Source organism: Pelophylax lessonae (genome assembly GCF_965119305.1).
Source record: "Pelophylax lessonae genome assembly, chromosome: 7".
NCBI classification, from domain to species: Eukaryota; Metazoa; Chordata; class Amphibia; order Anura; family Ranidae; genus Pelophylax; species Pelophylax lessonae.
Window position 1 is genome coordinate 194,546,744 of NC_138774.1, and position 27,135 is coordinate 194,573,878.

Consider the following 27,135-nt stretch of genomic DNA (forward strand, 5'->3'; position numbering starts at 1 on the left):
CACCCTTGGTGCCGAAGCGAGACCTAAAGATAACGCCACAAACTGGTAGTGGTCCTCTGCGATAGCAAACCGAAGGTACCGCCGATGACCCTCGAAAAGCGGGGATGTGCAGGTACGCATCCTTCAGATCTATCGAAGCCAGGAATACTCCTGGACTCAAGGAGGTAACCACCGAACGGAGAGACTCCATTCGAAACTTCCGAACACGCACGAAGCGGTTCAGCGCTTTCAGATCCAGAATAGGACGCAATTTGCCCTCCTTCCTGGGCACAGCGAACAAATTCGAATAAAACCCCCGAAACCTGTCCCGATGAGGCACCGGGACAATCACTCCCTGAGCAAGCTTGATGCAAGTCCTGCAGACGCCCCGGAAGCAGAGGAAGATTGGAGGGAAAGAATCTGTCCGCCGGCCGGGAAAGGATTTCGATCTTGTAACTTGATCGAACGATTTCCTGAACCCACCTGTCCGATATCCGGAGCAGCCAAGGTTGGAGGAAACCGCGCCAACGTCCCCCCATTCCTGAAATGGGTGAGGGCGCCCCTTCAGGCAGAGGGGGATTGACTCGCCGAGCCGGCATTGCCGGACTCCTGCTTACCCGCCCAGGGGTTCTTCTGGTTGCCCTGGGCCTTGAAGGGCTTGCCCTTGGATTGGTTCCGAAAGGCACGAAAAGACCCCTGATTGGATCTAGGCGCAGAACCCAGCTTGCCTCGAAAAGACTTGCTCTTCGGGTTCTGGGGCAGCATAGTGCTCTTGCCCCCAGTGACGCCTTTCACCAGGGTGTCCAACGCCTCGCCAAAAAGGCGAGAGCCAGCATAGGGAAAATCAGCAACAGTTTTCCTTGAGGACTGGTCAGCCGACCAGCTCTTCAGCCATATCAGTCGCCGGTTAAGCACCGCGACACCAGAGAGGCGAGCCACCAAGGGGGCCTCATTCAAGGCTGCATCACACAAGTACATGACTCCTTGGTGGATCTGATCCACCATATCCAGCCAGGCAGGTGGAACACCATCAGACACGAGATCGCTCCTAAGCATCTTTGTCCAAGCAGCCACCGCCTGAGCCACCAAAACGGACGCGAAAACGGGTTTGAGCAACGAACCCGCCACCGTATAGGAATGGCGAGCTAAAGACTCCAACCGCCGGTCCATGGGATCCCGGAAAACCGGGGTATCCTCAGTAGGAGCCAAGGTAGCCTTGTGCAACACGGCCACAGTGTGATCTACCTGTGGAGGCACACACCATCGTGATTCCGTAGCAGGCGCAAAAAGATAAAGCAATTTGAACCGACTAGGTACCAGGAATGGACGTTTCAACGTGCGCCACATTTCATTAACAGTGTAATGGAATTCCGCTGGGCAGGGGAAAACCTGCGCAGACTTGCGGGTCCTGTGCGTCCCAAATGAGAACACAACGCCCGGAGGACAGGGCTCATCCTCTAAATGTAAGGTGTCCTTTACAGACACAATCAGCTCATCCATGGTCGCCCGTTCTTCAGGCGACCCCGGGGAGGAGGTATCAACCCCCTCCATCTCAGCCTCCCCCTCAGACCCCGGGGGGTCCAAGGATGAGCGGGACCCTGAAAAGGGCACGCTCGCAGCAGCAGCCATATCCCCATCTGAGCAGAAGAGAGAGACAACCTGGGCCTCTTTCTCGCAGCGCGTTCAGACATCAGCATTTCCATATTTGCCACTAAAGTCGCCACCACAGCAGCCAGATCGGGTCGCAGCGGGGCCACAGGAGAACTGGGGCCCCCCACTAAGCTGGAGGAAACTTGCTTTTCTGAGAATCCATTGCTCAAGTTATCAGAACAAACTACAGTGCAATACAAAGTACTGTCCCCTTTAAGAAAACGCTGCGGTGTGCGCAGCCCATCGCTACTGCAACAGTGATAAAAGACCCCCAAAAGGGGAAAAGAAACTGAGCTAGAAGCGATAGCACAGAGGGAAACTGAGAGTGATAACCTGCAGAGCTCGCAGAGCGTTGCTACCGATGTCCTGCTGCTGATGGAAGGAAGCGCTGCTGGAGTAGGCTGGACCATATGCCAGACCCTGGGAAAATGGCTGCCCCATAGGGATGCATTGGAGGCTACGCCAAAATGGCCGCTGACATGCGGCCGGACCGATTCTTCCACCGCCCACAAAATGGCGGCGAATGACGCCAAAAACAACATGCAGGATCGCCCCAGAGGAGCTACACATGTAAGCCCATAGTAAAGATGGCGGACCGCGCGAAAATTCGCCTCTGCGGTCGCTGCACCATCAGAAACGTCTGCACCACCAAAAATGCACCTAAGTGACACAGGGACAGGGACCCCCGGACACACACAGTATCTGCACAAGCGATCCCCACAGGGATCGCACAGGGAGTCACACAGGCACAGACATGGGGGACACACAGCAACACAGACTGCCACCACAGACAGAGGCCCCACACAGAAGTACTTACCTGTACCAGATGGCGTGGGGAGCCTCTATGCACGGAAAGCCTCTGTCCTCATCTGACAGGGAGTGCCGTGAGCCAGGGACATGACGCTGCAGCACCGCAGACAAGTCCTGTGAGGTAGCCACCTCACGGATGCATCCCTGTAGCGAACAGGGATGGGTCGTTCGTACCATAGCTGAACACTCGATGGCGGGCTGGGGGTTCATCTGACCCTTTTGCTCTGGAGAACCAGGGCGGCCAGTCCGAATCCCAGCACCGCATGATCCATCTTCATCCGAAGAGAAGACTAACACTAGAAGCTGACAAAATAAACAGCTAGTAAAAAGTAAAATAAAAAACTGACATTTTCAAAGAAAATCAAATAAAAGATTAGGAAGGCTGAGACTGAAGCCCCAGCACAAGGTAAGCCTGACTATTCCTGACGCTAGGCAGATTAAAACTGAGTTGGGAGTGGTGATGCACGGGGGGTATTGACCAGATGGGACAGCCCCCATGGGTGTGTATATGCTAATTATGCTAATGCCTTTTGTCTTTGGACTAAGTCTATATGCCTAGCTATTCCTGCGGATAGGAAGTCAATACCCAACAGTGATGACTTAGAGGTGGCTGCGACTGTCGGAGGACGTAAGAGAAAGGTGGCCATACACTAATCGTTTTTTCCTTCATCCTGCAGGTTTCCTTCATTAACACTACACAGTGCAGATGGAGGAAACTTCTACTGTGCCTATTGTATTTTGACATCTGACCCCGCAGGCTTCCAAAACCTGAATTGTTAGATTTTGAGAGATGTCGGATGGAAGGCGGCTGACAGGGCCACCAAACTGAGAAAATTTTGGCCAGATTTTCAGCAACCAACTGAAAATCATACAGTGTCAGAAGACTTGTTTGAAAGATAAGGTAATTTCGTAAACACTTCAAATAATTTCTCCAAGGACAAGTAAGGAATCTGTATTACTTGCATGGAAATTTTACAAAGACCTAAAAAAAAAATCCTGTTACAATACAAAGTCCATGGCCAACTAGAACCCCCCTACTTCCATTCGAGGAGTTAGCTTGATTATGAAAAATGATAGTCAATGCCTAGAACATCAGTTGCCATTATTCAGTGTCCATGGTCAACCTTAACCTCCCTGGTGGTATGATTGTTTCCGATTTTAGGTGCTAAAAGTGGTACCATTATCTTGCTAGTAATTCTTAAAGAGGAAGTAAACCCTCCTCTACAACTTGTACCTATAGGCAAGCCTATGATAAGGCTTACCTATAGGTACTGTAAATATCTCCTAAACATGTACCGTTTAGGAGATATTTACCTTACATGTCGCCAGTGACGTCACTGGCGCATGCGCTCTGAAGGAACGGCCGATCGTGTCGTTCCTTCAGAGCCCCGTGCCGTGACTGTCGGCTCCCGCGCGCGTGCGCGGGAGTGACGTCACCGCGGCTCCGGCCAATCAGATGGCCGGATGCCGCGATCCCGGAAGACGGGCGACTAGACATGTCGCCCGTCATAGAGGTGAGTGAGCGGCACGGCGGGGGCTCGTTCTGAGGTAAGTATTGCATAATGAGCTAATATGCGATGCATACTAGCTCATTATGTCTTTCTTTTGCAGGGTGTAAAAAAAAAAAAAAAAATGTATACGAGTTTACAACCTCTTTAAGGACGAGCAGCCCAAACCAACTATTTACATGTGATTTTTTTTTTACTGTGCGTTCTTCTTTATAACATCTCGGGTATGATAAAGTTTGAAACACAAAATCATAAATTATAATATAATAAATAACTATAAATAAGTATATATATATATATACACATATATACATATATATATGTGTGTATATGTATTATATATATATAAATAAAAAGTTTAGTAAAACTGCAGGAAAGGGCACCAGGGGGGCAAACTAATGTCAATTTATTTTATTTAGTAATGTAATCCAATAGGATTACAATATATCAGTGTGTTTGTGTGTTTTACTTTTCAAATTTGCCGCCGGTTCCACCCCCCCTGCGAGCGTCACGTCGCAGGAGACGGAAGCCGGGACTCACAGCATCGGTCGGAAGATCCGGCCGCCGTATGCTGAAGGGACACATCGCAGGATCCCGGGGACAAGGTAAGTAACCTCTACCAGGATCCAGCGATGCTCCCTGGCAGTACCCCGAGTGTGGCTCGGGGTTACCGCTAATGGCACTAAAATTCCACCCCGAGCCACACTCAGGAATACCGCTAAGGAGGTTAAAGCGTTTGTTACCCCAACACTTCATATTCCTGATATGTGTCTGCTGTACCATTTACTTGTATGGGAAAGTATCCTCTTCTCTTTGTATTGCTTCCTTTGTGTGAAATCCCTTGTGTTCCTGCCAGTCACTCTGCTTCTCTATTAAAAACTGACCACACTAAAAACACCATGGTCAGTTTTCTAGCTATGCTGGGAACTCAGTATGCTCTCCTCCAATAATCAGACTTGTCCTGGCATGCCCCCTCTGCACAGTCATTTACTGGGAAGCTCAGTGTGCTGCTGCTGCTTCTCCTCCCCCAGCTCTTATGCAGCTGAGAATAGAGGGAATGTGATCACTTTAAAAAAAAGGAAAAAAAAAAAAAGGATCTATCATTTTATTTATATCTATACAGAAATGTTTTGCGTTTCATTTCTAGTTTAAACTGAATGGGTTGTTTTACAAGTTGATCATTTACAATCACTTCAATTGCCTAGTATCTATATGCAAAGGTAGAAAAACTGTGCTAAAATCAGTAATAGCAGTAGATGGAAATCACTGGGAAAACCACTAAAATTTGTGGGCTAACCTGTGCATGCCTCTGAATCTTCTAAATACCAAATGACACTTTAATTATATTCTAATTAATAATTCTATTTTTATTTATAATTCTAATTATAAGTGTCTCTTCAACATGCCCCTTCCTTATTATCCTGAATGCATTAATTAACATTTTTTGCGAAATTGAACAGTGATCAACTTTGACAGAAATAGTTAAAAGTGGAAAATGGCTTGAAAGAAAGAAGTGAAAAAAAAAAAAAAAAATCCAACGAAAGAAAATAATCATCAGGGTTGAGTAACTATAATTATTTCAGTTTCAGTTGATTTTAAATGATTTCTCGTCTTTGCAAAAAATAATCCTTAAAGCAGAAGTAAAGTCTGCTGTATTTTTTATTTTTTTCAAGGCCCCCTAGGTGGGTTATGCCATAATGTACTAGTATGCACAGCATATTAGTACATTATGGCAGACTTACCTGTCATATGGTGTCCTCCCAGTACAGCGCTGGGACAAATTCCTTATATATATATACTAGGTTCAGCCACTGTTGGGCATTACTGCATTTCAGAAAAAATAATTTCTGTCTGAAAGTTTGCATACATAGCTCAACCTACTTATGACGAGCAGCAATGTGCAAAAAACAAAAAAGTAAATCTATTAAAAATAGCACTACCTCCTTAACAAAGTCAGTCTATATACTATATTATAAAAACTGTTATTGTGACAGAATCCTAGAAACAAAAAGTAAAAGCAATAAGAACTTATCTTACCATTTTTGTCCCCTTACCTGCTGCAGATTTTCATAATTGTGATTTAAATCATTTAGTTGCTTTTCAAACATCTCAGTAACTGCGTGATACAGGAAATCGTACTGTTCCTGCGGGAAGAACATGGATTAGTTACCGCAACAATCTGACTTTACAGACAAGGCTGTGACAGTGAACAAACAGCAACACAGAAAGAGCTTCAAGTAAAATTGACTACCATGTTTCCCCCGAAAATAAGATTGGGTCCTATATTCATTTTGTGTACAAAAAACACACTAGGGCTTATTTTCAAAGGTTGTCTTATTTATTTACGGTATGTACAATGATGATCCTAAAGTGGTTGTAACCCTAAAAAAATAAAAATATCCTGATCCTTTAAAGCACGATAGACCACACAGTGCTTGTGCTGTGTCATATTCCCTTCTCCATGTTCTAAAAAACCTGTAATAACATTTTTTTTTAAAAAGTTTCTGTGTCCCCTGTCTTCTCTCCACCTCTCCCCCTGTCAGCTGAGGAGTCAGCATTATGACATCCTGTAATCCCAAAAATAAACCTTGGTTAAAGTCATTGTAAAATGATGTAATCGATTTTGTAAAAAGATTGTATAATGTGCAGTGTGTCTCCTCTTGTAACTTTATTGTAGAAAATACCTTATTTACAGCGTCGCTGGGCGCTCACATGACCCACCTGGAGCTCATCTTTCCCACTCCGAATACTGCAGAGGGAGAGGCTGTCAGCTCTGCCCTGAGCACTGCAGAGGGAGGGACCAATGACTTCAGCCAGGAGGAGAGGAGAAGCTCTCCAGCAGGACACGTGAGCACCCAGTGGTGCTATAAATAAGGTATTTTCCACAATAAATTTACAAAAGGAGACACACTGCACATTATATAATCTTTTTACAAAATGGATTACATGTTTTTACAAGGACTTTAACTAGGGCTTATTTTCGGGGTAGGGCTTATATTGCAGCCATCCCTGAAAATCACGCTAGGTCTTATTTTTGGGGTAGGGCTTATTTTTGGGGAAACATGGTAGTGAACTCAGTAATCACTGCAAGGGCGCTGAAGTCATAAAATGTGCTTTGTTTATTTCGACTTTACCATAATCCCATTCAGCAAATTCAGCAACCTTCTTACAGAGCTTTACACATGATTCCTTCTTTAAAAAATATAGGGAAGCCCTGGAAACTAGGAAGCACTGTGGCTTTGATTTTGTTCAATTCCGAAAAATTAGTAACAACTAACCACTATTATCTGTACACATTATATGATTTTGATTGTTTTTTCCTATTGTTTTTATTACTGTGTTTCTGTGGCTCATAGTCGACCTCCCTGTTCATTGCGATGCCCCATGTTCCGCACCCGGCACATATAGCCCCCTTTTTTAAGAGGGGGCACCCTTTGCTTAGCCCTGATTTTCTGGGCTTGGCACCTGTGGGTCAGTGGATGCTTCCATTTGACCTGCAGGGATACCTGTGTTGGCGCCGATCCTCTCTTCTGCCACTTTCCATCATGGCGGAATTGCTACTTCCGGTTTCAGCAGTGTGTCTGCTTATTTCCAGACCACGCATGCACATGTCATCGGCTTTGTGGACATAACTGTGGTCGGGACCTGTATAGGTGGGTGGGGTCATTGGAGACGTCAGTCTCCTTCAGCTTGATAGGAGATAAACTGGCCAGGTGTGCTCCATTTTGTTTATTATGGCTTTTACCTGTCAGATGACCAATTGTATTTATACAAGCTTTCAGGCCATCAGCCTCATTCTTTCCCCTTCTGGGGGAAGAGTCACTTTAGGTTGACACACTATATTTGGCAACAGGGCAGGTAAATGATCTTGCTACAATTTTTTTTTTTTCTCTTTCTTCATTTGTTGTTTTTATTTCATATAGGTTTTGAATTTTGGGGATATTTTGGCCCCCATTTTGTATTCTCATTGGAGATTTCCTTTTCAAAGTCTTTTTTTTTGAATCTTCAAAAGGTATTTATCAGTGTTTATACTTTACAATTATTTATATATATTTATATATATTTTTTTTTTTTATTTTTTTTTTTAATATTTATACATTACTTTTAGATTTTGGATTTAATATCCTGTTTATCATTTGATCCCTTGTGCGTTACCTGGGGACCCTGGCCTTTGCCTGTGAGGTGTCGTCTCTGAGCCTTTGACATACAGCTGGTTTTTCCTTGTGCTATGCTTACATATTTTTGCATGTCTGACTGGTTAAATGTAAGTATTATATGCCGGGGTGGTATTTGATGTGCCTTCAGCATGTTATATTATCCCAAATGTTTGTATACTGATTATCTCTTTTATATTTGCTTTAGAGATGATTATTTAGTGGACATCTTTACCCCCAGAAACGCGTTGGGGTTTTCTGTCCACATACCTCCACTGTATTTTGTAAACTGGGCTTTACCGCACGTATTTACAGTCTTTCATGTGTTTGCATTGTTTTTAGTATGCACGTATCTATGGATTGTCTATTTTGGGGCCTTTTTGGCTTTTTTGTAGGAATAAGGTTTATACAATTTTTATTTTATTGTTATTCCTTCATTTTCTTTCTCGTTTTGTTCCTTCACACATTGGGTATCGTATAGTCCCGTTTATTTTCCCATGTGATCCCATTGTGGATTTCCCATTAAGGGTAATAACAGTAGTCACAGGGATTTTGCAAATAGTTCTTCCAGGTATGTAGATGATATAATTTTTTAAATCTTTTATTTATGCTCCATACCTTACAGCAATGGCATAAAAGCAAAAGGTAAATATGATATAGGAAAAATACAACTGAAGGTATGAATGAGGATGCAATGCATTAACCAGTAGTATGTAGTACCATGTTGCCTCGTATGGGAAAGAACGTTAAAGAAATACAGTACTAAAATAAGGAGCAAGCTGCAGTAGCTGATTCTTCTTCTGTAAATGCTAGCTGCCTGCCTGCTATGTTGATCCCACTGTCTTCAGTAAACTGTATACACTGTATACTGTACAAGTATGGGTAGCAAGACATTCACACCTCCTGATCTTTTTCTAAGTCACTTAAATAAAGTATTGAAAACAGAGGATCAGTATGACTGTTTGGTAGTCAGCATTCTTCAGAAAGAGGTACAGTAAGCAAAGGCAGTCTATGCATTTGTCTCCTGATAGGTTTCCTGTACATGCAAACATTTTTGTGGTCAAAGATGGCATTTTATGTGCTGGCCTCTTCAACCAACAATCAGGCCTGTATCAGCACAGCTATATTTAAAAGCTCATAGTCAAAATTTACACATTCAGCACCCTGGGGGCTCCCACGTAGTCCGTGCTTTTTTGGTAACAACTTAAAAGCAGTACAGATTCCCGTTAAAGCGAATGTTATTATGGGTTTGCGCGTTTTTAGGTAATTTCGATCTGACTAAAATTTATTTTTTTTAAGTCATTATTTTAATCTCTCAACAACAGGCTAACCTCTGTTTTCCAGGCTAACCTTACCCACTTTGCTGAAGAATGCCTGTTGTTTTTTAAACTCAATAGATCAAGCTCTGATTTACACAAGTTGCGGATTGAACTACTAAAGTCTGTTCAAACAGCTCCCAGTGGAGTTTAAACCAAAAAGAAACAGAGAGGAAGAGCATGAAGGTAAACAGCTTCTGCTTTGCTCTTTCTTTGGAAAACCCATAGTGCTCTAAAAATCCTGTGCCAAGGCTGCCATCTGTAAAGAATCTTTATTTGTAAAGCAAAGACGTTATAATAATAGTGAAAATATAAGATACAATTAAAACTTGAAAGGGGGGGAGGGGGTGTAGTCAAATATAAAGTGCAAGCATCTAGAAGTGAACATAACTTTAACAGTCCCAAATCCTCAATGCTTTTTATTTTTCAAAGCATTTATAAGGAACAGGTAAAACTATTAAAAGAGTAAAATAAGCACAGCTATTTAATGAGAATCATGAATAAACGCACCTTTGTCTGTATGGCGGAGGGTCTTTGGCGCCTCATCATCATCACAACTTCAAATATACTAAAGTCTTCTGGCACCTTCTATAATAAAGAGACATAGGGGATCCAGATATACATACTTGTTAAATCTGTACGTCAAAATTTCTTCTGTGTAATTTTCATAATACTAACTTTTTCTGGTATACTTTGACCTAACGCAAATCAAACATATTTACATTATAGCTATCAGACTCATTGAATTTTCATGGTTGTGCACCTGTCTTTTAAAACACCAGCATACAATCCCTTCTGTTTGAGCTTATCACTGTCCATGTACTTCCTTTCCAAACTATGCTTCATTCAGGATTTCAGAATTCCTCTCTGGAGGACCAATCTTAATTAACCACAATGAACTTATATTCTACTTAAAGCTAAGTTGCAGGCAGATAAAATTCATAAAAATTATAAATTCATTAAAAAAATTATTACAGGTACTAAGTGTGCCTTTTAGAAAATAAATGCACATACATTTGCAGAAAAAAGTGGATCACAGATGTAGACTAGGTAGGTGCTAGTGAGAGAGTATAGTTTTTGGCTCTGTCTGCCTATCAGAGGAGCAGCAGGCAAATCTATATTGCTTTCTGTGTAGCAGAGAGCAGGATCTGTTAGTGAGGTCTGCTCAGTGTGCTCAGTATGTGATTCATGGAGTCTAGAGAGTGTTTCACACTGGTCCAATAGGGAGGCATGTTGGACAGTGGGAGGAAACCTGACCAATGGGTACATAGGCTTTGATACAGTCCTGGTGATTGGCAGAGACAGGCTGTCTTGGTGCATTCTGGGATACTGTATAAAAGCCAGGAGCACATGTGCTGCGGGGTCTTTGGCTGGTGAGCAGAGTCCCGGAGGGAGGGTGGTGGCTACCTCCTCCTCTGTAGCAGTGGCACGTGTGGCATCAGGGGGTTGTCCTAAGGGCCAGAGGAATGGAGCTGAACCCAGAGATCCAGGAAAGCTGACTGAGGGGGAGACACTGGAGACCCCAGAAAAACAGTATCGTGAGTACAGGGGATCGTGTCAAGGGGCCTGACCTAAAGGGGGCCACCCTGGAGTAGGATAGCCAGTGGACGGGTGTCAGTGGTCAAGAAAGAGGATACTAGGAGAGTGTCCTGAAGATAACTTTAGTTCATCAAGTCATCTGGAAAGACACTTAATCTTAAATCCATCTAGTGGCAAGGTGGATCAACAGCCTGGCTGTATCAACAGACAGATGTCCTCCAAACTTTGTGCATAGTTCATCTGGAGTATCCCACTAATCCCTTCTCCCATCCCTAATTCATAAAATAAAAACAAAACAAAAACATACCCCTGGATTAATTATTGACTGAGCCAAGAAGTAAAGTGAAAGACTGTGAATGTCGGAGTTGTTAATGGTAATCCAGGGGGACCCGAATTGTGGAAATCCAATAGTCCCCAAGGGGGCAGTGCTACACAGATAAAACTCAGGCTCCTGCAGACTTTTCTTACAGCTCTATGTTTATACTGAAGAATGGGCTTTCAAATAAAGAGCTGGAGGAAGTGTAAATAGCGTCAAATCATGAGCACAGTGATTATCATGTCCATGTTGAATCATGTTTCATTGAGAACTACAAGTCCCTATGCTATGGTGGTAAACGGGACTCGCAGTTCATTCATTCACACATCTCTGTGAATGAATGATGCAGCTATGCAGGCGGAGCCCCACACAGCCTCACCAATTTCAAAAGTGATAGCTGTTGCCGGAGAGATTTCAAAAGTGACAGCTACTGCTGTCACTACTGATCTGATTATACTTTACATATGCCTCTCTGGGTTGATTGGATCCCAGGTCACTGCACAATGATAAATGAGTAAGGGTGCACACCTTCTAGAGATCTTTCTACTATCTCTAACACTACATACTGCACCTGACATGTTACAATGCCACATAAAAATTTGAATCCTAGTGAATCCCTTGTTTCCCCCTACCTACTAGATGGCCTCTGTCAAACTGCCTATGCTCTGGTCTTGTGTTTTTTTTTTTCTATGAGCCTATAAAAAGGACAAAACTTTACAATACAAATGTATCTGAATAAAAAGATTCTAACACAGTGTTAGTGTAGTTAATGCAGCTCATAATGGAACTTCTGCTATGAGTCAAAGTACTATAGAGGTAAGCTCACAACTACTGCTGTGTGTCACAATGAGATTTTACAACCGTTCCACAAAAATTTGCATACTGTTCTGTATGACATGCACCTGCAATACGCCATGTGATGTCTGAGTCATCACAGGCCATTCAAGCTAGCTTTCCAAATGGCCATAGCCCCACCCATCAATGTAGCCTACTACACAGTATCTATTTTTAGAAAACCCTTTGCTGCCCTCTAGCTGAAGAATGGGATTAGTGCAGTGTGCACAGGTCACCTGTTTGTGTAGTAAACATTGGATGTACTCCACTGTACAGATCACTCCGGTCCGTCCACATCCTGCACTGCATGGGAGACACAAACACACATTATACTCAATAACCATCTAATGTGCAGAAAACATCAAACCAAGACCTTGCAATTTCTATCTGTAGCATTGTGTGGTGGTGTTTGGGGATTCAATTGGGGACTGAAAGGATAGGAAAAAAGAGAAGGGAAGGGGGGGGGGGGGGTTCTCAGAGGTTGCCATTTTAGCTATGAGAAGCCTATAGTTAGAAAAGACTAAGGGTTTGTTTAATGTGGGCAGCCAAGTTCAAGAGGCTAAAGATGGTGAAGGCACAAGCCTGCTTTGAGAGAAGAGTGTAATTAAAGAGGTTGTAACCCTAAAGAGGTTGTAACCCTAAAACCCTTTAAGGCATGATCTATAGCAGTGATAGAGAACAGTGGCACCCCGGATGTTTTGGAATGACATTTCCCATGATGCTAAACTACACTGCAGAGTATATGAGCATCATGGGAAATATAGTTCCAAAACATCTGGGGTGCCAAGGTTCGCCATCACTGAATTCTTTAGCATCGTGCTTTTGCCTTGTCATTTGTCCCTTTCTATCTTCTACAGTACCTGGTTGATCCTGCCTGGTCCTGTCCTCCCCTCTGAGAGCTGACCAAGCTTATCATGGATGCTGAGCCATGAAAGCATGGTAAGATTACATGCCTCCGTTTTTCCAGCTACTCTCCTGTGCATATCTGCATCTCCCCCTCCCTCTCCTCCTGTCACTTCCGTAGTGTGTATGGGGGAACACAATCTTCTCCCCACCCCTCCAGCCTTCATTGAGCAATACTGTTTTCCTGAAGCTGCTCCTCCCCCTCCTCTTTCTGCAGCTAGCAGTGTACAGATGCCGAGTGGTAGCAAATGAAAATACCTGTCAAACTCCGCCCCCCCCAAACATTTTATTACTAATCAAAATACAGTTTACAAAACATGTACAGTATCTCACGAAAGTGAGTACACCCCTCACATTTTTGTAAATATTTTATTATATCTTTTCATTTGACAACACTGAAGAAATGACACTTTGCTACAATGTAAAGTAGTGAGTGTACAGCTTGTATAACAGTGTAAATTTGCTGTCCCCTCAAAATAACTCAACACACAGCCATTAATGTCTAAACCGCTGGCAAGTAACAATGTCCAAATTGGCCCAAGTTAGACATTGTCCCTCCCCGGTGTCATGTAACTTGTTAGTGTTACAAGGTCTCAGGTATGAATGTTGAGCAGGTGTGTCAAATTTGGTGTTATCGCTCTCACTCTCTCCTACTGGTCACTGGAAGTTCAACTTGACAACTCATGGCAAAGAACTCTCTGAGGATCTGAAAAAAAGAATATTGCTCTACATAAAGATGGCCTAGGCTATAAGAAGATTGCCAAGACTCTTAAACTAAGCTGCAGCATGGTGGCCAAGACCATACAACAGTTTAACAGGACAGGTTACACTCAGACAGGCCTGGCTATGGTCGACCAAAGAAGCTGAGTGCACGTGCTCAGCGTCGTATCCAGAGGTTGTCTTTAGGAAATAGACGCAGGCAGATCAGTGCTGCCGGCATTGTTGCAGAGGTTGTAGGGGTGGGGGGTCAGCCTGTCAGTGCTCAGACCATACGCCGCACACTGCATAAAATTGGTCTGCATGGCTGTCGTCCCCGAAGGAAGCCTCTTCTAAAGATGAACAAGAAAGCCTGCAAACAGTTTGCTGAAGACAAGCAGGCTAAGGACATGGATTACCGGAGACATGTCCTGTAGTCTGATGAGACCATGATAAACTTATATGGTTCAGATGTTGTCAAGCGTGTGTGGCAGCAACCAGGTGAGGAGTACAAAGACAAGTGGGTCTTGCCTACAGTCAAGCATGGTAGCGGGAGTGTCATGGTCTGGGGCTGCATCCCCTCCACTGGGGAGCTACAGTTCATTGAGGGAACCATGAATGCCAACACGTACTGTGACATACTGAAGCAGAGCATGATCCCCTCACTTCAGAGACTGAGCCAAAGGGCAGTATTTTAACAGGATAATGACCCGAAACATACCTCCAAGACGACCACTGCCTCGCTAAAGAAGCTAAGGGTAAAGGTGATGGACTGGCCAAGCATGTCTTCAGACCTAAACCCTATTGAGCAGTGGTGGCCCGTCCATTGGGGGCGCAGGGGTGCTGCCCCCCCATCCATGCATCCGGCCCCCTAATCTACATGCAGGGCGCCGGATGCATGGATTCCAATGGGTTTTTTTCTTGAAGCACGTGACTGGAGCTAGAGGCACTGTGCCCTGAGCTCACCCAGTTGTATGACAATAGCAAATTAATATTCGCTATTATCACACTGATTCTCCTCCCAGCCAATCAGGAAGCAGGTCGTGAGACCCCTTTCCCGATTGGCTGAAAAGAGAAGCGATTTTACTGGCCATTGGCCAGGAAGAGGGAGGAGACACATGGTGGGAGGAAAATCACAGCCACAAAGAGGGGGTAAGAATCCCGGCTGTCCGTCTGGTCGTCTCTCTCGCGGGGGGGCATGGGGGTGGTGGATTTGCCTGCCGGCTGACTGGCTGGCCATCCCAAAGGGGGGTGGTGGAGGTGCATTGGCCTGTCGGCAGGCCGTCCCTCGGGGGGTGTGGGTTTTGCCCCCCCTCCCCCCGAAATTATCATGCACCACCTGCCACTGCTATTGAGCATCTATGGGGCATCCTCAAACGGAAGGTGGAGAAGCGCAAGGTCTCCAACATCCACCAGCTCCGTGATGTCATCATGGAGGAGTGGAAGAGGACATCAGTGGCAACCTGTGAAGCTCTGGTGAACTCCATGCCCAAGAGGGTTAAGGCAGTGCTGGAAAAAAACAGTGGCAACACAAAATATTGACACTTTGGGCCCAATTTGGACATTGTCACTTAAGGGTGTACTCACTTTTGTTGCCAGTGGTTTAGACATTAATGGCTGTGTGTTGAGTTACAGTATTTTGAGGGGACAGAAAATTTACACGGTAATACAACCGGTACTACTTTACATTGTAGCAAAGTGTCATTTCTTCAGTGTTGGCACATGAAAACATATGAAATATTTACAAAAATATGAGGGGTGTACTCACTTTTGTGAGATACTGTATGTGTAGTGTAACATTGAAAACATATATAAGCCATTTCTGCTTTATCTTAATTTAATTTTTCTTTTTTTTTTTTGTTTAAAAATGTGACTGGCACAGCGTCAATCAACACTGTGCAGACAGAAGGTCAGAGAGCGCAGATTGCTCTGATTATCTTACATACATCAGAAGGGAATCTCTGCCCCTCCCACTTGGCTCCCTTAGATGGGGATGAAGAGTGGAGGTTGAACACACTAATCAGCACAAGGAAAAAAATGTTTTTTTGTCTTACTGTAAAATCTTTTTCTCTGAGGTTCACTGATGGACACAGCCCCATGTCTTCTAGACCCTTGGGCTTATGCTGCTCTCTCTTCAGGAGTAGGACTAGGCAGAAACAATTTTGGCTACGCCCCTGAGGCAGTCCCAGGGGGGTATACCATCACTTCCTGCTATAGGGCTTCAGTTTGTAACAAGCAGTGTCAGAAGAATACATAACTCAACCCAACAGAGGGGCGGGTGCTGTGTCCGTCAGTGAACCCCAGAGAAAAGGATTTTTAGGGTAAGACAAAAATCCAGTTTTCTCGTTTGTTCACTGCCTGACACAGCTCCATGTCTTCTAGACCCTTGGGATATCCCAAAGCAGTATCAACGTAAGGGGTGGAAAAAACACAGCAATGCATATAATTCCCAAACAAGACTAAACATAGCCAACCAGGTAAAACAAAAGCTCAACCAAGAACAACTGGAGCTCACGACCAGGAATAAAATACAGCCTCAAGAGGCGTGAGCCTCTGCAACAAAAGCCTGCAAAACTTTGCGGCCAAAAGCAGCATCCAAAGATGCAAGTATATCCAACTTATAAAACTTTGTGAATGTGTGTGCAGACGACCACGTAGCCACCTTCACACCTGAACCACTGACGCCTGATGAACAAAGGCCCAGGAGGCACTGAGCGCCCTCGTAGAATGCGCCTTGACAGAGAAAGGAGGGACCTGACCCTTAATAGAATAGGCCTGCACCACCGTCCGCCTGATCCATCTGGAAATGGTCGCAGCAGATGCGGCCTGCCCCTTACTAGGTCCATCTGTAAGAACAAACAAAGAATCGGATTTCCGAATCGACTCAGTCACCGCCATGTACACCCGAATTGCCCTGACCACATTCAAGGAATGTAAAGCAATTACTTTAGGATGTTTCAGCTTAGGACATAAGGACGGTAACACAATATCTTTATTCGAATGAAACCCAGAGACCACCTTAGGAAGGAACGCCTGACAGGGTCGCAACACCACTTTATCCCTGTGAACCACCAGGTAAGGTGACCGACAGGACAATGCAGCCAACTCCAACACCCTACGTGCAGAAGTAATAGCGGCTAAAAAGGCCACCTTCTACGGGAAGAGTGAGCAGAGGGAATTCACAAATGTTTTCAAAAGGAGGCTTTTGAAGCACCGACAGTACCAAATTGAGATCCCACGGGGGTACCAGGGAGCGCACCAGAAGAGCCAGGTGGCGAACTCCCTGCACAAAAGCTTCGCAGCCAACGGCCTTTGGAAAAAGATGGTCAGACGGAAATCTGGCTCTTGATGGTGCCCAGAGCCAAAAGTTGATCTACACCAAGTTGTAGAAACTCCAACAGGCGAGACACATAAAAGAAACGGGGAGAAACCCCCCGAGACTCACACCAAATAAAGCGCGCCTTCCAAACTCCATGATAAACTTTTCTGGAAGTAGCTTTCAACAAAGTAGGAATCACCAACGCCGAAAGCCCTCTGTTCTTCGGCACTTGGCTTTCAATACACATGCTGTTAAAGTCAGCCACTGTAAAGCAGGATGGAAGATTGGTCCCGGAGACAGAAGATCTTGTCTGAGAGGAAGTTTCCAAGGGACATCTGCTACCAGCCTTACCAGGCCTGCGTACCAAGACCGGTGAGGCCAGTCTGGTGCCACCAGAATGACTGGAATCTCTCCTACCTCGATTCTGCATAGCAGTCGCAACGGAAGTTTAATTGGAGGAAAAGCGTAAATCAGATGATACTGACCCCAAGGGGCCAACAGGGTGTCTGCCAGAGGATCCCGACCTTGTTATGAATCTCTGCACCTTCCTGTTGAGACGGGAGGCCAACAGGTCCACATTGGGGGTCCCCCACTGAAGGCACAGCTGATGAAACATCTCCGGGTGAAGAGACCATTCTCCCGGATCCAACGTCTGCCGGCTGAAATAGTCCGCTTGCCAATTCTCTACCCCCGGAATGTGCACAGCAGAGAGGGCCGGAACATAGAGTTCTGCCCACCTCAAGATGCCGGCTACTTGCCAGGCCGCCAGAGCACTTCTTGTGCCCTCTTGATGATTGACCTATGCCACAACCGTAGCATTGTCCGATTGTATCCTCACAGGGCGTCCCTGCAGACGATCCGTCTACTAAGACAGACAAAGCCTGATCGCCTGAATCTCCAGGATGTTGATCGGCAGTACACTCCCAAGACACCTCCCCACCCGGACAGACTGGCATCCGTGGTAGTCACTGTTCAATACAGGGGAAGAAAGGATTTTCCAAGGCGAAGCGCAGGGAGCAGAGCAACCATAACAGAGACCCCCTCGTACCCTGACCCAACAGGAATAGATCGTCCAACGACAGCGGATCCTTGTTCCATTCGACAAGAAGCTGTCTTTGCAGAGGTCCGCTATGAAACTGAGCCAACGGAACTGCCTCAAAGGTGGAGCCTTAAGTCCTGAGCGACGACCGACGGTTGGACAACCAGAGCCGAATCACATCCTGCAGTTTCAGTAGTTTCGCCTGTGGAAACATTCATGTCTATGCTGAATCCAGGGTCAGACCCAAGTAGTCCAGCTTGGTGGACGGAGTCAAAGCTGATTTCTGAAAATTTAGTGTTCATCTGAACTCCTGAACAGTTTGCACAGTAATGTCTAAATCAGCTTCTAGAGCCAAAGAAGACTGCATGCAGAAGCAGATCGTCCAGGTAACCCAGTACCACGATCCCCTTCTGCCATAGCAAGGCCAGCACTGGGGCCAAAACCTTTGTGATCTCCTAAGGAGCTGAGGCGAGACCAAAGGGTAACGCCACTAACTGATGGTGTTCCTCACCCACGGCAAATGAAAAAAACGCTGATGCCTGACATATATTGGAATATGAAGGTATATAAATATGAAGGTAAGCGTCCTTGAGATCTATAGAAGCCAGAAGATCCCCTTGATGAAGGAAAGCTACTACCGTGCAGATGGACTCTATCTGAAATTTCTGAACTCGCACAAAACCGTTCAAAGCCCTGAGGTCTAAGTTTGGAGGAACCTTGCCTTCCTTCCTGGGAACTTAAAACAGATTTGAATAAAAACCTTGAAATTGTTCCAAATCTGGAACCGGTACAATGACCCCTTGTGCTAACAGGTCCTGCACTGCCCCATAGAGGCCCTGCAGCCGATCATGAGACAGGCACAAGTTAGAAGGAAAGAACCTTGCCTGAGGCAAGGACCGAAACGAATCAACTCGTGAACTTATTCGTCCTGAATGAACAAGGTCCACGGTTTCCGGAAAAAGGCGAAGACATCCCCCCACCCCAGATGCGGGTGAGGGAGCCACTTCGGGCTGGGGAAGGCTTTTCTGTGTAACCGGTAGCACCCGCTTTTGACTTACCATTCCAGGGTCTCTTGGAGCCTCCCACAAATTTACGGGTTGATCTCAAACCCTTTTCCTGCGATCCAGACGGACGAAAGGGCCGCTTGTGGGCCGAGAAAGAAGGACAGTGTTTACGATGAGGTTCCTTACCCCTAGAAAACAGTGGAAGTAATGTACTCTTACCTCCCGTAAGGCCCTAATAATCTCTTCCAAAGAGGCACCGAACAAACGGCCACCTACAAAAGGTAGATCAGTCAGCACCTTTTTAGAAGCCTGGTCGGCCGACCAGTGCTTCAACCAAATCATGCGGCGAAGAATCACTGCCGTCACAGATACCCTGCCGGCCAAGGGGGCCACATGCAAAGATGCATCACAAATGTACTGTAACTCCTGGATCAACTGATTCGCCAGCTTAGGAGGGTGTTGACCCCCTTCCAGATCCTGGGGTAAATTTTAGCCCATTCCGTTAAGGTCTGGGATACCAAGATGAAAGCAAACAGGGGCCTCAACATTGAACCTGTCACGGTGAAAAGATAATGGACCAGAGACTCAGCTCTCTTGTCCACAGCATCCTTAAAGGATGAAGAATCCTCCACCAGCAAAAGCGTGACCTTATTTAACCTGGAAACCAGAGAGTCCACTAAAGGTGAAACCGTTCGTTTCTTTAGGAGAGACTCCTCAAAGGGATATCTCCTAGCGAAACACTTAAGTATTCCAACCATGCGTTTTCACGGAACCCCACTAACTAGTGGCAATCTCATTAAAATAGGCAGGAAAGGGGAACATCTTAGTCACCTTGGAAGATTTGCGAGTGCCAAACTGCACCAGACTCATGGACTCAGCATCCGCTGAGTCCTCTATCTTTAAGATTTCCCGCACTGACACAATCAAGGCCTCCACCAGCGCCTTTTCATGTGCGGCTGTGGAGGAGGAGAATTTGTCCTCACTGTTAGAACACTCAGGGTGCGTGAACGCAGATCCAGTGGGCTGACTCTCATCCGGGGTGGCCAAATCCACCTCAGACTCTGATGAGGCAGAGGATATAGGTGAAGGCGGGGGGCGCTTCTTGCTAGGCCACCTTTGCAGGGCAATATCTTAGCTATAGGTGACGCTGCCATGGCTGCCAGGGCAAACTGAGACCCAGAGGGTCCTGCAGCTTCAAGGAGTGGGTTAATTGGTGTTACACGCTCCAGAAGATCCATGGTTATTTGGAGCCGTGTCATGCACAAAAAGAAAAGTTGTTTTTTTTTCCAAAAAGAACCCCCCTGCACACCACTGGAGCAACACAAAAATCAGCGCACCCACGGCGCTGGTTATAGCAGGAGAAGGATCGTATACCCACTAGAACTCACCACCCCAGAGCTGGAGAGAGCCAAACAGCCTGCCACATTGCGATCAAAGTGGAAGAGGAAGCACCGACACTGAAACTAGAGGCCCCCGCAGCACATCACCGCACTCGGACTACAAGAAAATGCCCGCCGCAATTTACAATGGGAAACCTAAAACATGGCTGCTGGACTACACAAACATGTCCGCCGAAGGCAGTGAATATCATACACGGCAAAATGGCGGCACCATGCGGGACCCAGGACCCCACTGGACCCCAGGGAAAAAAGAATCCACCAGGAGGAAAAGCCGCAGGGAACCCCCCCTGCAGGACCAAAGGTACAGGCACCCCCAAAGGGGGCCATCAGCGACACACATCCACCGCTCTCTGGCCCAGCACCAGTGAAGCCCCCCCAGCCAAAAAACACACAGGTGCCCCCCAAAAGGGGACTAAGGGGGGGGGGGCAGGTGAGGGTGACAGACGTAGGGGAACCCCTCTAGGGAGAGGGGGGGAAATGTGAGGGGAGGAAGGACACAGAGGGGGCCTAGCATCCCCAGGGAGGGCCCGCAACCACCCCAGCAATTTCCAAAGAAAGGAGGGAGGGACCCTACTTACCACACCATGGCATTAGGAAGGCACCACTCCCAGCAGTCCACTGCACCATCTTGGAATGGGGGTGCTGCGGCCCAAGGTACACTGCGACTCGGATTGTGACTGCTGTCGTGATCAGGGCTATGTGACCTCTCAAGGTGTTTCAATCGCCGTCCAGCCCCCGTCCAGTGGGGCTATGTCGCGGCCAACCTAGCGCAGAGCTAATAGTTGGGTCGCGCTCGCAGGCCAGACTGGCAAGACCGTAAGGATCTAGGATATCTAGTGCGTCGCCCAGTCCAGCTGTGTAGTTCACACAGGAACAGGTTGATTGTAGTTCACACAGGAACAAAAATAAGAAAAAGGAAAAAAATTCCATTTAAAAAGGAAAAAAATGCCAGGACCGCAGATCCCAGAAGAGAGCCAGGTCCTAACTCCTGACCAGCCAGAAAAAAAACTGAAGTCCTATAGCAGAAAGTGATGGTATACCCCCTGGGACTGCCTCAGGGGCGTAGCCAAAATTGTTTCCGCCTAGTCCTACTCCTGAAGAGAGAGCAGCATAAGCCCAAGGGTCTAGAAGACATGGCGCTGTGTCTGTCATTGAAGGAAAGAGATAAAAGGTATTTAGGATTATAATAATCCAAATAATAGGATAGTATTTAGGATTTTAATAATCAAAAAAAAAAACACACTGCACTACTTAAGGAGCAAAACCATGGAGGATAAAATAATTTTTGGGATGTGACTTTACAACCACTTTAAGTCATGGCTGCCAGAATTATAGAAATTTGTAATGGGAATCTTCTGGTATAGCAGTTAATTTTTGATTAATAACTGTGTCTTGTATATGACTCTTGACAGGAAATTGAGGGATGGAGATTTCACTTTGTGGGAAATGGTTTTTAGGGTACCTGTGAATAGGTGTGATAAAAGGGATAGTATCAATAGGTTTATAGAGAAGAGCCTTCCAAGGGTTAATTTTGCCTTTCCTTTGGGGGGACATTATGTCTTTAAGAGACCCTGTGACAGCATACTGTACTATACTGAGAACTAAATACAAGCAGATACTCTGTATTAAATGTACTTTCAGAAGCCCTACCTGCTGCAGAAATTTCAGACTTAGGCCCCTTTCACACTATAAGTCCCACGATTTTGAGTCAACTTGAAGCAATGCCTGTATAATCTTGAGGGCTATGGACCTCAAAATGCATCAAATTAGGACCAAAGTAGTGCAGGGACTACTTTAAAGTTGCACAGATATGAACGGTACTCATTGGAAATCATGCAGTATGACTTGTCATGCAACTTTGCAGTCCCAGGTCAGAGGACAAGTCGCACGAGTGTGAAAGGGGCCTAACAAGCAGAAATATCAGCCCTGCAATCCAGCACAAAAATCAACACTTTTGGAAGGGGGGCACTTTGCAGCAACTTTCAGTGATGATCTTATAAAACTGTTGTACTTTTGTCCAACGACAGCCTGGAAGTCTATTGTTCTGACACTTTTGTAAGGGGGGATGGGTGCGCTGATAGTGTGTTGAAGCTGCTCCCGGTATTCAGTGCTTTTGAATATAGATAAATGTATATGTGGTGTGGGGTGCGCTAAACAACAAATAAATAATGAATATATAACATATATCTATGTGTGAACCAAATGAACAAAAGTAAATATATATAACATATATCAATCTGTGAAGCCAATTAATAATGCAAATCAATTGGTGCATAAACATAAAAGTTCATAAGTGTCCATAAATATTTTGCAGGTGAGTAGAATTGTATTCTATCCGAATAATACGTGTATCCACCACCGAGTGAAATTCATCCTTACCAAACGGAAATAAATAAGGTGCAACTATATTTTCTTGTGCTGAAAAAATATCCAATCTCCTTGTGAACAAACACCACGTGTAAATCACCAAGAATTAGCCTCTTACCAGATGGTAATAGGTATGCACTTGTTCAGTGAAACCACCGCCTTGCTTCCTCTTTAAAATCCTGAAGTGGGATGTAGAACCGCTCTACCTTTCTTTCTCCACTAGATGGCAACGAGTACCAGCAAGAAACACAGCCTCATCCTTCTTTACAAGCTCACAAAACCACCGTGTATTAAAGGAAAAAAAGGGCTAATAGTGTATTACCCTTGAGATTTATTCAAAAAACAGTTGATAATGCACTTACAATTAGATGTCTTGTATTCAGCATAAACATAGGCATACGAATTCCTGCAAAGGCTTGCGGCCGGCTGCAGCACGGACCGCAAGTTGTGTGTGACGTGTGCGCCTCCTAATCTGACCGGTTTCTTCCCATAGGACTTCTACTGAGACAGGAGTACTGGCGCATCGTCACTTCCGCTTTATTTATACAGGTGGAAGCAGATTGTCTAACTTCCGGTGTCTGCAGAGCAGGTAGTATAAAACATTGATCCATAGCACATCCTGGTGACACAGGAAGTAAACACTTCACCTCCTGTCTGCACAGGAAGCAAACACTTTACTTCCTGTCTGCAGAGCAAGTGTCTGCAGAGCAGGTATGCTTTGGAACTTCTGGCTGATAGCAATTTAAGGCAAATTACTTAAATATGGGTAACTTTCCTTGTGTTAAAATGAATGTATAAAAACATACTTTATTATTTGTTAAAAACAAATGTATAAAAACATCGATCTATGGCACATCCTGGTGACACCGGAAGTAAACACTTTCCTTCCTGTCCTACAACACACTGCTTTAGGAGCGTAGTGGGAAAGGGGTGACACCGGAAATATGTGTATAATAAAATGTATTGAACTATATTAAACCATATGCTCCAATACAAATTTAAAATAAATGTTAAAAGATAACTAAAATATAAAACCTGCCAAAATATATGTGGGGATCAACAGTTATTAATGTGTGCGTTTATGTCCCACTCTATGTTGAGTCCCCGGGGTCTGGAGCAGCCGAGCTCATATATCCAGAAGGTTTCCCTCCTGGATATAGACCTCCTAAGATTGCTCCCCCTCCAGTGTGGTGTATATTTCTCAATAACGATGATTTTTAACCTCTTGGGATTTTTTCTGTGACATTGGGCGAAGTGTTGGGATACACTATGCCCAGGAAAAGCTTTGTGTATGTTGGTCAGATGTTCTCCAATACGTATGGCGGCAGTACGTATGGTTCTTCCAACATACTGGTAATTGCACTCACACTGTAAAAGGTATACAACCCCTTTCGTATGGCAGGAAATAAAATTTCTAATGGGGTACTCTTTACCTGTCACAGTTGAATGAAATTTATTAGTCCTGATAGTTTGAGCTTCTTTACACACTCTGCAACTCCTGCAGGGAAAGAAGCCCTTCATATCAGGAAAAAATTTTGGGATGGTAGGAGGATCAATGGGATTGGGGGCTACCAGATCTCGTAAGTTCTGTGCCTTCCTGTAAATGATAGGTGGAACTTCTGGTAGCATGGGTCCTAAAATTTTATCTTTCTGTAGGACTCCCCAGTGTTTCCGGAATACATGATTTAGCCACTTGTAGTTTTGTGAGAATCTCGTAATGAAAGCAAATTCAAACTTGGAACTGGTTTTTCCTGGGTTCTGAACTTTCTTAGGTTGTATCAAACTTCTTTGCTCAACTAACTCCAGGGTCTGAATTTCTTTCTCTAGCACTTCTGGTTTATAGCCTTTTTCCAGAAATTTTTCTTTCAGGACCATAGCTTGTTTCCGGAATACTTGGCTGTCGGTACAATTCCTTCTGACTCTTCTGAATTGTGATTTGGGTACAGATCTGAGCCAGGCTGGATGGTGACAGCTGTCCAGGGCTATAAAGCCGTTCCTATCAGTCGGCTTATAATAGGTATGGGTGGAAAAACTGGAACCTACCCTGGATATGACTAGGTCCAAGAAGTTCACTGAGGTCTTGCTAAATTCATAAGAAAACCTGATCCCCCAATTATTACAATTCAGATCTCTCATGAACCTTCTCAGTGAATCTTCTTCTCCCTGCCATATTAACAGCGTGTCATCTATGTACCTTCTCCACATAACCAGTTGCCTGGGTCTGTTGGAATAAATGTTTCTATCTTCCCACAGTGCCATAAATAAATTGGCTAAGCTGGGGGCAAACTTGGCCCCCATAGCTACGCCCATTTTCTGTAGGTAGAACTTTTCGCCATAATAGAAATAGTTGTGCTCCATGCCGAAAATTAGTAGATCCAGGATGAACTTCTTCTGGTCCATCGGTATTTCATAATCAGTGTCCAAGAAAGTGCATACCGCTTCATATCCTATCTGGTGGGGTATCACGGTATATAAAGACGTCACGTCTGCCGTGACCAGCAGTACGTCTCCCTCCACCTCTAATTGTGTCACTTCCTGGATACATTGAGCCGTATCTTTAAGATATGAAGGGGTTTCTTGGACCAGGGGTTGCAGAAAGTGGTCCACATACCTTCCAATCCTGGAGGTAACGGAATCGATTCCGCTCACTATGGGCCTCCCAGGTGGTCTAGTGAGGCTTTTATGTACTTTGGGAAGATAATATATGGTCGGAATCCTGGGAGCCAAAGGTACCAAGAATTCCTTCTCTTTTTTGTTTATAATACCTTCCTCGTAACCTTTAGTCACTATTTTCTCCAACTGTTTCTTATATTTGAAGGTGGGGTCTTTTTTCAAAACTTCATAGGTGCCATTATCAGATAACAACCTCTCCATTTCTTCAGTGTATTGTTCCTTATTGAGAAGAACGATACCCCCACCTTTATCCGCCGGTCTTATCACAAGGTTTTTATTCTCGCAAAGGGATTTCACACCTTTTTTCAGATCTCTCTGCGGTTGTGATTTAAATTCCTTCTCTTCCAATTCCTTTAAAACTAGGTCCTTAAAAATGGTCACATGGTGACTCTGTACTCCTTGGGGGTTAAATAAGGAAGCATTCCTAAGACCTGTTGGAATGGAAGTGGTGGATGTATAAGAAACATGGTTTCTTTCATAAGCATTGGACAAAAAGTGCCGCTTGACATTCAATTTTCTCACATACTTGTGGATGTCAATAAAGGTTTCGAATTTATTCAATTGTTTTTTTGGAGCGTACTTGAGCCCTTTATTGAGGGTATGCTTTTCGGAGTTCGTCAATGTGATCCCACTGAGATTAAAAATTCCATTGGTTTCTACATTGAGCTTCCGATTGGATCCCCCTCTACAGCCCCTTTTCACTTTTTTCGGTTCCCTTTTTTGGGACCCTGGCCTAAAAAATTTTTCTTTTTGGCACTGATTGGAGTCTTCTGTGGAGGTGTTTCTCTCCGATCGTTTCTCTCCTCGTATCTCTCATGTCTAAGAGGCTCATACCTGTTATGAGAACCAGTAGGATAAGGTCTAGGTGTATGTGGAGTGTCCAAGTAGTTTCCCATGTAATCTACTTGCACTCTTCTTGGAGATCTCGATCTGGAACGTCTCCAAGTCCTTTCAAATAAAGGATGACGATTTCTTTGATCCCTTGATCTTGAACGTCTCCGCGTCCTATCAGATGAGGGATGACGATATTCGTATTCCCTCCTATAATCTTGTACTTTAGGACGTCCTTTTTCATTATCACCTTTCCCTTTATTTTTACTTTTTTTCTGGTTATTAGATACATTTTCTTTCAAAGGCTTGAGCTTTATATTCTCTTTCGGCTTTTCTTGAGAATTCTCACTTCTTTTAACTGGCCTACTAGGTTCTCCAGAAGTAGAGGCTATAGCTTCTGCTTCACTGGCTCCTTCCTCCATAGGGGCCAGTTCACCATTAAGGATCTCTCCTCCTTCTAGAGCATTTTGCCATTTAAATACTCTAGAGGTTTTATAGTCCTCAAGATCTCTAAAGAACTTTTTCCTCTTCTTGATCTTTTGTTCTTCTTCCTCCATCGCCATAATTTCTCTCAACTCGTGATTGTAAATTTTATACGCCTCCTCCTGCATGGAGGGCAATAATTTTTCTTTTATTTCCAAAATCTCCTTATTTAATTTCAGTACTTTTTTTCTCTTCTTGTCTATTAAAAAATTTAGGAGGCTCATGCCGGCCCCGTTGAAAAATTGTGACCACTCTAATAGGTCCGGGTCTCCTTGGTCTGGATAGACATTCCATCTCAGACTCCTTGGGACCAT

General features: G+C 44.8%; 1 protein-coding gene across 1 annotated transcript in view; it reads right to left on the reverse strand.

Annotated features, from left to right (window-relative positions):
- The window catches only part of PTPN18 (protein tyrosine phosphatase non-receptor type 18), a gene marked incomplete at its 3' end in the record, with an annotated part of 160,080 nt that overhangs the window by 15,440 nt on the left and 117,505 nt on the right, over positions 1–27,135 (reverse strand). The window contains exons 9-11 of the mRNA XM_082264282.1: positions 12,343–12,409; positions 9,928–10,005; positions 6,002–6,091 (exon numbers count right to left, since the gene is read on the reverse strand). Of these exons, the coding sequence (XP_082120408.1) occupies positions 6,002–6,091; positions 9,928–10,005; positions 12,343–12,409 (235 nt within the window). The remainder of the gene's footprint in view (positions 1–6,001; positions 6,092–9,927; positions 10,006–12,342; positions 12,410–27,135) is intronic.